General features: G+C 32.8%; 1 protein-coding gene across 1 annotated transcript; it reads right to left on the bottom strand.

Annotated features, from left to right (window-relative positions):
- Positions 1-2322: 2322 nt before the first annotated feature.
- On the bottom strand, positions 2323-3836 carry LOC148613711 (uncharacterized). Its single transcript, XM_088586126.1, has 2 exons — positions 3321-3836; positions 2323-2477 (listed from the first exon to the last, which is right to left on the bottom strand). The coding sequence occupies exons 1-2, from the start codon at positions 3497-3499 to the stop codon at positions 2333-2335; spliced, it is 324 nt and encodes a 107-aa protein (XP_088442252.1). The 5' UTR covers positions 3500-3836; the 3' UTR covers positions 2323-2332.
- Between the last annotated feature and the right edge of the window lie 8698 nt (positions 3837-12534).

The following is a 12534-nucleotide window of genomic DNA, read 5'->3' as shown; positions in this document are numbered from 1 at the left end:
GAGCAATAACCTCAATCACGTGGTGCACACTAATTAACCTGTGTAGCAAGTTATATTCAATTGTGCACCACGAATATTGAGGGTTTTTTTTAAATAAACAGAAAAATATAACATTCATTCCTTACAATTTAATTAAAGTATCAAACTTCAACGAGTAAATCAATAAAATATTTTGATGACGTCACAGTCACATTACAAAATTTGGTCTTTGAGATGATGAAAATTTTGTTATTGAATCAGAAGGCGTGGTACTTCTGAAATTATGTTTTGTTTGTTTGTTTGTTGGGGTTTAACGTCCGAGCAGCAATATTTCAGCTATATTCAGACAATGAACATGAAATGGATGATAAAATGAACATGAAATGAAAAAAAAGGATGGGTCACAAGGATAATAGGGTCGACAAATTTTGATTGCCACTGGAAAAAGGGGGGATGGGTAAGGTCGGGCAATTTAGCCTCCTGTGGCGGAGCGCAAAGGTTCCTACTCCTATCGAATACCACAGCAGGGTTCTTTAACGTGCGAGGAACGTGGCATTTTTCCCAACACGGTGCACCACTATGGTTTGCGGTCAGGTTTTCCGTATTATAGCCTGACAACCCCAGCATGTAACACGCCAGGGGTACCCCATTCCACCACCTGGGGCACACATCCCAGTTGCTCTGTGGGCAGAGCGCCCTAACCCCCGGCTAGGGTTCTAAGCACTATTTAGTCGCCTTATACGACAAGCTTAGCGCTGCTGCAGGCCTATTCTTTTAACACCCGGACCTGCACGGGGCCTTCTGAAATTAAACTATGTTCATAAATATTTATTTTTTTTTTACCAAATTCTCAATTGTTCAGCGTTTCGAGCACCACTTTGTCGAGCACATTGTTCATTTTGTATAACCTAACTTGGCATTTTAGCCATGACCCCTAACTATGCAACTACTTTAATGGGGTATCCAAATACACTAAAATCATGCTTGTAAATTACATGGCGCAATCGATTGACAGTTGACAGTATTGATTTTTCATTTTAAAAACAATATATTGTGATTTTATTTCTGTCTCCTTGTTCAACTTAATAAAAGAATTGTTTTCAATTGCTATTAGATTATGGAACGACTTTTGGTCGGTTTACGGTGAATAAACCAAGAACAATCCTTAATTAAACTAACTTATGAAAAGCATGAACTTTCTTTAAAAGATACTATATTATATTCAGAATATAACATCAGCCATTATTTTATAAAATGTACATTAATTACTAATACCATTTTTGTTGTTACAAGATTTCATAAATGAAATAATACATATTATTGTATACACCTTATTTTAAATTGTTCCCATTGGGGAATGTAGAGATTTTTAAATCGAAAATTTAAGTACAATGTGAAATATTTTAATGTTTTGCTCGAATTATGACAAAAATGTTAAGTAGTTGTGTATTGTGCAGTTAGCACATTTTCAAAAAAAAAAATAGATAAAATATCCTAAAATTTGGATAAAAAATGACGTATATGCTATGTTATGCATACGATCCACACAAACTTTTCGATATTGCGTTGCAGAATTTATGCTTAGTTTAGAATTTGTTTCAATGGACCCTTTAGTGCTATCTGTGGGGTAGTCGGTGGGCATGCGTAGAGCAAGCTCAATATACACTTCCGCGAGGAAAATTCTTTAGTTTTACCCAAGCTCTACCTCGCGGAAGTGTATATTGAGCATTCTCACCAACTTACCACAAAAGGGGTTATTTCCAGGAAGCATGGCTCTTATTCACACATTTTACAGTTCTGAACAGAAGAAATTGTTTTTACAGTCATTCTGGTTAACAAAGTCATACCTTTAAAATGGCATGGCTTAAAAATATATAAAATAGCCCTCATTTATACATATTTCTTAATTGTTCTCTTAACTTTATACTCTTGCGAGTCAGAATATTAAGAATAAGAAAAACTGTGAGCAATGCTCACCAACTTGATACCTCCCACAACCCATTTGATAACATGCACTTTTTGACCTCCAAATTGATTAGGATAAAAAATTAAAATAGGAAGCACATAATGGGAATATGTAATAAAGATTCTGTAAAAGTGCTATATAGTGGTGTAGGGTGAGTAAAGAATTAGAGTTCGGTACCCCTAAATGGTACGGACGGCAGGACGGACACCCCTAGCTAGCACCCTCTTCCCTTTTTGAATGAATTAGGGTATACAAACTCGGACAGACTGGCTTTAGAAGTGGTCTTGAATATGAAATGTACATCTTTATATAAATCTCCTATAAAACACAAAGATTTAAATAGATTTATTTTGTATTCTAGTGTAATCAGCATTTTTAGTATAAATTTCATCCAACAAACACGGGGAGTTCATGATTAGTGTCTACATCAGGTGCAACCGTCTGCTGGTTGGAGTTGACATTGTCGCCATTTTGGATTCCACCGAATATTCCCAAAGTTGTTGGTGTCGCTGTTGTCGAAAGTTCTGGCAGGCTGTCAATTAGAATTGCATCGTGTTATTTTAATATAATAAATCAGAAGTTTAAACATATTTTATTTGTCGAATAAAGTACAAAAGGGATTAAGGGATTAGACACAAGTACCTCTTATGAAGTCTTTAGAAAAAACGAACAATGTAATTCCTTTCAGGAATCTTGCAGATAATGGATTATATCAAGGTGATGTTGGATTTATAAATTGTTGATGTAATGCAATTCCTCAATACAGTGTAGTATGTACACCAACAAAATAAAGATCCAGTTGGTCTCATTGCTCTGTATTTAGCTTACGTGCTATTTACAAGGATTAGCATATTTGGAAATAATACACTGTGTGCATGTCACTCAGACTCAAAATTAGGAAGACTAGTGTCTATTATATAGTTACCAATAAAAGTTCAATTATTATGAGTAGCACAAATTGATTTATCTTTACTGGATTTTTAAATTAAAATAAAATTATGGAAAAATATATCTCATAACCATAATCAAAGAAACAAGGGATTCACAAAAAAAACCTTCTGATTTCGGGTTTTGAACGCAATGCATATCGCATTTTATTAAAATTACCCTGTTACCATGAAAATATAAAACAATCAGAGAAAATCTCAGCAAACAGGGCTAAGGTAAAGCTCCACTCTGATATAACAAGATTTGCATGAATGAGTATATAATGTTCACTACTGGATTTTGTTTTGTTTTTTGTTTTTGTTTTTGTTTTGTTTGTTTGTTTGTTTGTTTTTGTTTGGTTTTTTTTTACATAATTGTATATTTTTGTTCATTTGTTCCTTTTTGAAATTTACAGTGACCACCACAATTCTTTAGATACTAGTATTACCTTTTTTCACACACGAAGAAATGTTTTGCAGAACAATTTTCATCTTTAAACCTGTTTAAAGTGAATTTGCCTACTGTTAAGCAGTTGAATGAATTGTTACTAGTTGGTGTTGCTTTTTCCCACCAAAATGACGGAGCAATGGTAGCATTAGAGCTGCTCCAAACCCAGTGTCCGTCCATATATTGATCAGTTCCTCCCAACCAGAATAGTTCGGAAGAAAAGGCATCTGTAAATACAGTCACCGGGAATAAGTCAAGAGCTATAAATAAAAAGCTGATATGTATTGTAGAAACAATGTGCAGTAGGCGAAAGAAAACGCACCCTGAAAAATAACGTGCATGAGGACTCCATGAAGATGTAAGTTCTGCGATACTTGAACCGGCGCATCAGTATAGTAAGCGTCCTTTGCTGTCTTGGAAATACTTTCTGCATAACTGTAGTTGTTCATGCTGTGGCGGATCCAGAATTCCGGAAATGGCGCTGAGTGAACTGAGATGGTTTATTTTTTAGGATAATAGAACCTAACCCCACTCCCCATTTGGATCTGCCTCAGCCAGGTCATGTGAACTATAGAAGAATACTGTGATAAATGGAATTAAATGAAATGAAATGTGTACTTTTGGTGGAAATTGACATGTAAAATTGATCGACAATCCGGTAATGGTGGCTTAGTCTTTTTATTGAATTGTCTAAATCTTAACATAATATGAAGTTCGTAACAAGTGTTCTTACTAAACGTCTTACTGATGTGAAAATAAAACATCCAGCATCTTATATTTCAGTTGACAACGAGATATTGTTCAACGCGCCATGGTTTATGTTATCTTGTATTTTAAGCATTCCCTAGCAAAAGTTATAGGATACCACATACATCTGAAAAAAAAAGATTTTATACTTACTTTCGTACGTCCTGCCAAGGTAGTCGTCAAAAAATAATTTAATTTCTTGCGTTTGAACCTCTGCTAGTTTTCCACCGAACACTGTCGATTTGCATAGCTCCTGAAAAAAAAACCATTTAGTTTTCTTTGTAAGAAATGTTTATAACAAAACAATTTTAAGTACATGTTTTGTACGAATCAGGCAATGGATGGAACATCAATTTATTGATTTGGTCTCTTTCTTGTTGCCTCATTTATTCTATACATCTAGAAAACAACTAAAAGCTATTTAAATTTATCCTGATTCATCAATGACATACCGGTAGATATTTTTTTACTTCTTATATAGAGAGAAAAGTGCGGGAACATTTTCCCGCCATTTTCCATAGTGCATTTCAACTAAATTTGACCTATCAGTACATTAAAAAGGCAAACTTTACAAACACTTTGATGGTTATTTCTGAGGTTTTAAGGTATAAATACTTGGATAATGCTATAAAAACGCATTTTTGGGTTTTTTTTTTAATGTGCCACACCTTATATACATATTGCCCGATTCTTAGATAGAGATGAACTTAAAGCGATAATACCAAAGCAAATGAAAATACACAATGAAAGTGATAAAAAAAAGAGGGACCAACGATACAAGCAGAAAATAATATACTCCAAGAGACTAGACAGGGGAAATAGACACGCACACAACAATTGTTCTATGAGATTAAACCAATTAATTCTGTGACTTATGGTAACATATGAGTAAAATTCCATTCTTTTTATTTTCAAATGTGCAACAGATTTTCAATGCACGCAAATAGAACATATACATTGTATGATATGTATAATATTTTGAAAATAGTGATATTCATCGTTGAATTTATCAGACAGGAGGTGATTCATGCATGTCGAAAACTCTCCGAACTCAGAAACTGTAATAGATCACACGACCGGTCTTAGTTTTTCATTTGTGGGTTGTGCTTAATTTGAGATAAAAATTATATAGATTATACATGAAATGAGCACTTTGCAAGAATTATCGTTCTTGATTTGGTTTGATTTGGTTGATTTTAGTGGAAATGTAAAGTGTAATTTTCTCAAAAGTACGGATCTAAATACAGGAAGGACTATTGTCACAAAAATATAGCATATGTAGACCATAAAAGCATCGTCTGATCCATGGTTTTTTTTTCTACACCATGAATCACCTTACCATAGGCAGTGTCTGAAATTTATATGGACTGGTACTTAATGACGTTACGCACGCTATTGCGACTGACTGTGTTGAAAAAAAAACATACCTATCTAAACTATAAATGACTATTGAAAACAATCAAAACTTTGATTATGTGAAAGCTGTATACTGTTGGAATCAGGACAAATTATTATTTCTGAATATTTGTCGCAAATGGTACTTCTAATTCTTTATAATCAATTAAACTTTCCAAAAACCCGTAAAAAACGTCAAAATTCCGTATGTCAGGTGTAACACACTGTAGGTCCAAAAAAGCTAAAATAGTGAATTGTGCTATTGCGGAGGGTACGAAATTCGCCAAATTGTGCATGGAAGAATAATTTCGTATGTTCTTTTTGAGATAATTATCGAAATTGCGTTAATTTTAGGCAAAAAAATATTCAATGCAAAAATGGGAGTGTTGGTAAATGGTCAGAGTTCTAAAAGTGTTCAGTAATCAAATTTTATTACTAAAGTAAGAACTGATTTACACAATATTCTTTTCCGATTAATATTTCCTGAAAATGTACATACTTTCAGCAATTCTACGTCGGCATTTGATAAAATTTTCAGTACAGACAAAAAAGTTAGGTCTTTTTGAAAATGTCTGTCGAAATGTCAGATGTCAATATTTTCTGGGTTCGCTGAGAAAAGTTCATGTTCCAAAGCAATTTTTCAATCAATTGGCAATTTTTTCTATGAAATAATGATACTTTGTAATTGTTCATACACTTAGGAATACACATATTTCATTTTTTTATGATTTAAATCGTTTAAAACGCAGAAAATTCGAAGAAAACAAATGTCTAGCGAACTTTCACTTTTTGAACGTTTGGAACGTTTTCCGTCGATCTGGAAATGGGGAAATAAAACGGAAATAATTTCTGCTTTAGATGACAAGAACCAGACACTTATACAAGTATAGAACGTGCAACTGAAAGAGACAAAAAATCGAAATCAATGGGATTCAAAAAGACTAAAAGAATGTTTATTTTGTGTAATTAACAAACGAAAGAATAAACCAAAAAGGAATAGAATAAATTATTATAGTTTATAGGAATTCGATCGGATTTGAATGACTGAAAACGCAAAATAAAGTTGACAAAACTTTAAAAAGATATAGAAAAGCAGAATGCTAAAAGATAAAATGAATGTAGGAAAGGGAGTCATAAACATTTTTTATTTCGGAAAACGCAAATGAGCAAATGAAATGAAAATCTTCATTAATGAGCGGCTATCTAATGGGTGTTGATGAAAGCCCGATTTTCTTATGAACAGAAAGCTCTTTCAATCGAAATACTAAGTTGTGATAGGTCCAAAGTCTGCTATTGGCACATGTAACATAAAATCATACATGCATGTATATCAAAATGCACCTATTTATTTATCGCAGGAGAAAGTTGCAATGTTTCCCCTCTAGACAGACAGAGTGTGCATATATGTTGCGGTTGCATTCCACGCTGCGGTGAACATGCATGTGCAAATTTAATTTACCGGTAATACTGATAATCAATTTAATTAATCTGTTCGTTTTTTTCTAAGAAATGTTGAAGATGTTTCATTTACCTCCAATCAGAAATTATTGTATATTTTGCTTTACTGTACCCGTGTTTCAATATGCAAGCAAGCAAGAAACGAAAAGTGTCGACAAACGTCGAATTCTAACGTTACCAAATGTGCCGCAATAGCGTGCGTAACGTCATTGCGATGATATGGCATCATGTCATCATGTTTATATCAGTTTTATGTGTATTGTTTATCTCTTTTTTCAGTTCATGCAGTCATAAAAACAACCAGTAATATCCAAATCACAAAGGTTCTGCTAATTGTAAAATAATTTATCTTGCCAAATTATTTAGAGCAAGAATTAAATTGGTATGTGCGTATTTAGCCATAACTTAATTAACAAACCTGGGCCATACTCCATGTCTGTTTGCTAGGAACTACGATGAAACACGTTTTATTGTGTTGCTTCCATCCTGGTTCACATCCATCTGTCTGGTTCCCTAGATACCAACAAAAGTAAGGGTTGTGTTTTTTTTTTTTTTTTTATCAATTTAAATCAAAGATTAGAATTGATAAAGCAGTCGTCAGAGCCCTTAGATTTGTAAAGCCTGATAGCATCTGCAATTACATGTATCTTACTAAAATAGTTCCACTGGCATACCCATTCAGGTTCAAATGCAGATAGTCAGGTCCATTTAATAGGCATTTAAATATACAAATTAAATTCAAGGTAATTTACGTCAATAAACAAACCTAATTAACAAATTTTACTGCGAACCAAATACACTGATTAATTAGGATTGTATAATCAACGATCCAATTAAAAATAGTTGATCTCAAACCTTTTATCGGTTCCTGTTTATTTCTATGCATTTACATGATTAAAGCAGTCGTTCACTGTTGCCTATTTATTTTTAGACGCATATTAATACGTTCGGTGTTAGCTAGAAATAAAAATCCTGCGCGACTATCAGCCACCGACTATTTTTATACCCGGGGGTGGCGGTGGGCAGGGCAGCTGGAAATGTGTACAAAAAAGGTGGCGGTGGATCCAATCTAGAAATTTATATAAAGAGAGGGGTTCCATGCAATTATTTGCGGCTCAGTTTTTCGCCAATTATTTTACAAAAGGATACCATAACCCCAAAAACCATCCCGACGTATCACTCAGTGTATCGTGTATTTAAATTACGTTTACAGCCTCGTGACATGGGAATCCCGGGGATGACAGATCAAAATGAAACTTTGCTGAGACGATGCCATATGCTTTTTTCTGGAATGGTGCACGTAAGTCTGTGGTCTAGTGATATTGTTTTTTTTGTAATAACCATGTTATTTAGCTATTTTTGCCATGTGTAAAGATAATGCAGCTAGCTTCAGGTACTCCAGAGCCTTAAAAGTGTTTGCTGTACCAGATATAATTGTTCAATTATGTTCTAAGACTCTGTCGTTCATGTTCGTGTACGCGTGCCTAGAACTAGGTGCCTTGAAACTAAGCGCTTTAAATGACACATAGGTGCCTATGCGATAACTAGTACCACTTATCAACTGAGGAATGTAGCAAGTTGAGAGGTACACATATCTAAGGTCATGATTTATTTCAATGCTTGGTTTGAATAATTTGACAGGCAGCTTCGACTTGGGTGTCGATAAAGTGAATTCCGGCTTGAAAATTTAGAAACTGGGAAAGGCCAACTAGTACTTTGTAGTTCAATTACGCAGTATGTCAGATAGTTTTGTGTTAATTCATCTAGATGTTCCGTTTAAACCGGCATAGAGCATGAATACTACGCAAACTGGCGTACTGCTAGGATGCATCGTGGATTTTGTGTGTATTTTTGGGTGATGTCCTTCGTAATCAGAATGATGAATTAAAAAAAAAACTATTTACAACAAAAAGCTTGTGTTTAAATACGTTTGAATTCGACCCCCAGTGCTTTCCTTTTATTCCTTATTTTGCTATTTGATGAATATTTGAGGCGTAAAAATATAAATTATCGATATAAATTGATTCAGTACATGAGTACTTTGATTTTAATTTTTGTAAACCAATACGACTCTCATTAAAGGGAGGAAAGACTGCTCTAAGTCCTATATTCGTATATCGATGAAATTCAAAGAACTTCAACCAACACTATTGTCTATAGAAAAAAATGGAATTTCGCAATGTCAATCATAACCGACAGAATACATATCTTTTGTTTTTAAGTAGCACTCCAGCTAAGAATCATGCAAAATGTGGTACATGGTTGGAAAGCATATATATTTTTATTTTATTATATTTCTTTACAATGTCATGGTAAACAGAAATTAACATGTGGTTTTTCATATAACCCGTGCTCTTAGGAGATAAGAATTATATAAAATGTACTGCAGAATTCAAAATTAAGGTAGATAACACAGTAAATGACACTATAATACAATATAAACTGTTGGATTTGCAATAAGGATTATATCCTAAGAGCAGACATATTGAAATGAATAATTATACATTTCATAATTTAGACCTATTAAGCAACTGGATAACAAAAATAAAAATGTGTAGCCTTTTTTGGGTTGTATCACATTTTACAAAATTAGCATGATTCTTACAAAGACTGCTACTTTAATGCTTACCTTCGATAGTGGTATGTATGAATTTAACTAAAATAAAAAAAATTAAATAAGACTGAAATTTAAAGAAAGTCATGTTGACTGAGAATTATAGATAAGCAATTTTTGATAAGGTATATTCAGGAAAAATTGTTTTTATCAAGATCTAGAGAGTCTACCTATCCTGCCTATCTACACTACTTAATGCCTAAAAGGGAGTTCTAACGAATAACCTCCCAATGATTTCAATAATAGAAAAATCCTTGAGAAAAAAAACCGGTTAACAATAAGAATTTGGTAAAAATATATACATGTATTTATAAAATAAAAAAAAATTACATAAATAAAGAATGTGTCATATACAGGTATAAATAAAGAATGTGTCATACACATGTATGAAAACCCGGTCCATTTGTTTCAGGTGTTTGACAGTTTAAACATGTGGTTCTTGAGCGTAATGTCATGTAAATCTTATTCATATACAACTGTATAACAATTTAATAACCGGTAATCTAGAAATAGTGGAGTTAATAACCCGAAAACTTGTTTTCTTGTTTTTGTGTCTTTTTGAAATACGTCTTTTCAATTCTTTTTTCATGTATGTTAACGCAAGATTTTTTCTACCAGTAAACAAACTTAAAATGGCATATTTTCTTTAGTAATTCAGTTAAAGTGCCCTAATAGGAACAGAAAACCGGCCGCACATTTTTAACACTAAAAACAACTCAAATGCTTCAATTTCAATAAAACAAAGTTTGAATTGCAAGAAAACGCGTCAGATAGCTCTTGGTGGGTTGATTTATGTCCTGTACGAAATTTTGAACAAGCCCAGTGTATTTTGATAGTGAATTACGTTACCTCTGAACACCCATGTTAAATAATAATAGTTTCATCATACAATTATTCAAAACTGCGCTTCAAATGATATCATTCGATAGACCAACAGTAAATTCACAACACGCAACAAATATTTTGTTCAAAAATTGTTATCTTTTTTAAGATACTGTATATTTTATAACATCTAGTAAAAAAATAATAAAACAAAAGGAAATTGAAAACTAGTTATCTTTATTATTCTTTGGAAACATAATTAGCAAAAGATGAAGGCCAATTTAGCAACCTATTTCCATTCATACATGTTTTAGGTGATACATAGAAAACAAATCTGCATTCAAATCCAATTGGAATTTTTATAATTAGCTTAACGGGAATGACCGACTTTGTAATGTTATTCACTTACAACAGTGTAATATATATTCCATGTATTTCTCGTGCTTTAATTGGAACACATACCACAATTGAAAGGTTAAACACGAAAAACAACTACTTGCAATATTTTGGCAAGTAATATTTAAAAAAAATAAATCATATCTGTTAAGTTTGTCATTTTTATATCGAAGTCTTTTGTGGCATGTAATGAAGTGATAATGGTACAATTGTTTCGATCAATTGTTTAATATATCATAACAAATATTTCTGATATACTTTCAAAACATAAGATGTTTGATCAACGAATAGTCTTCTACCAGAAATCATTATAATGTCAAAATTAAAATGTAACGTAATTCACAGAAATATAGGGACAAAGACTAGGCACGGAAAACAGACAAACACAACAAAGAACATAAAGTAACTAAGATAATACATACAAAATAACAAAAGTAAATGAGCAAAAGGACTACACTAAAAACTGGGAGCATGGACCAGGTGCACCGGAAGGGTAGCCGTCCTTTGCTTTTATAGAAACATCCGCCGGGCTGCTCATAAAAAGTAAAGTCCGGGGTAGACGAAAGAGGAAAGGAAAACTATGACTCGTTGAAAAATCAGCTTTCGTGGTGCAGATGAAAGGAAAGTTGACAATTCTTAATGAAAAGTCATCACGTTTGTCGTAAGGTTTGGTCAATAGTTTTCATTTACCATCGATCTCTATACGTGTAGGTCAAGATATGAGGCTGACTTTACAGTGTCTGTGGTATCCTTTTTTCAAGTTCTTTGGGGGTAGATGTGATGTATCAAATTCCCGAAACTAGGATTGTTTAAAGATAATACGTCACCTATATAATAACTGAGAAATTGAAATTGATCGTTCGTATATGATTAATGGTGCATTATCAAATATTTTATTGTAGTTATGCTTGAGTTCTATATATATTCTTTGTTTTCAAGTGTTCTGTATAAACAAAAAAAATAATTTATCTTTATCAGTTCTCGAAGAAGCACACATATCTTTTTGTGATTACTTAAATTCTTGTAATGATTGAATCATTTTTGAATGTTTTTTGTTTTTCAAAAGTTATTCCTATCTTTGTTTAGCATTAATTCAATGTTTCTCACGACAAGTTGTCATGTAAAACCATTTTTAAAACAGTTTATGAACCGGTGAATTACGTTACAACGTTGTGAATTACGTTATATACACCGTAATATTTATCAGTGCATGTATTATATATATTACATAGCAATATGCTATTGTCGTATTATCTTATGTATTCTCCGTTTCTAAATTAAATTAAAATGAAAATAAACAATATCTAAATAACTGCACCTAACAGAAAATAAGGACGCTCATGACTAGAGGAAACGCTTACATCAGGAATGCCTTTACAATTGTTCCCGCGTTACAACTTCCTTTCTAAAGATGCCCGTATGATAGGCGATGCCATTGATAATGATTTATAGTTAATTTGTTCCCAGAACAGTAATTTTTATCCGTTTAAAAGAAATTACCGTAACGTAATTCACTGTAACGCAATTCATTGACTTGTAATTTACCAAGAATGTGAAAAAATATATAGGACCTGAAAAATCTTATTAAGAGTCATTTATGACTGACATTGGTCTGTGTATAAATAAGAATACGGAAAGTTTGCTACCACAATTAACAGATGCAAGAGACACCGTAACGCAATACACAATTAAATGCACATTTAGAAAAAAAGATAAAAATCATGTATTTTTTTTCAATAAAAACATTATCCTTTACGTGTGAATCATTCATTTTGATCTTGTT

The sequence above is a fragment of the Perna viridis genome, chromosome 6, assembly GCF_037379345.1.
Source record: "Perna viridis isolate PV_CMFRI_1.1 ecotype Kerala chromosome 6, ASM3737934v1, whole genome shotgun sequence".
NCBI classification, from domain to species: domain Eukaryota; kingdom Metazoa; phylum Mollusca; class Bivalvia; order Mytilida; family Mytilidae; genus Perna; species Perna viridis.
The sequence above is the reverse complement of the archived record's forward strand: the minus strand, read 5'-3'. Positions and strand labels throughout refer to the sequence as shown.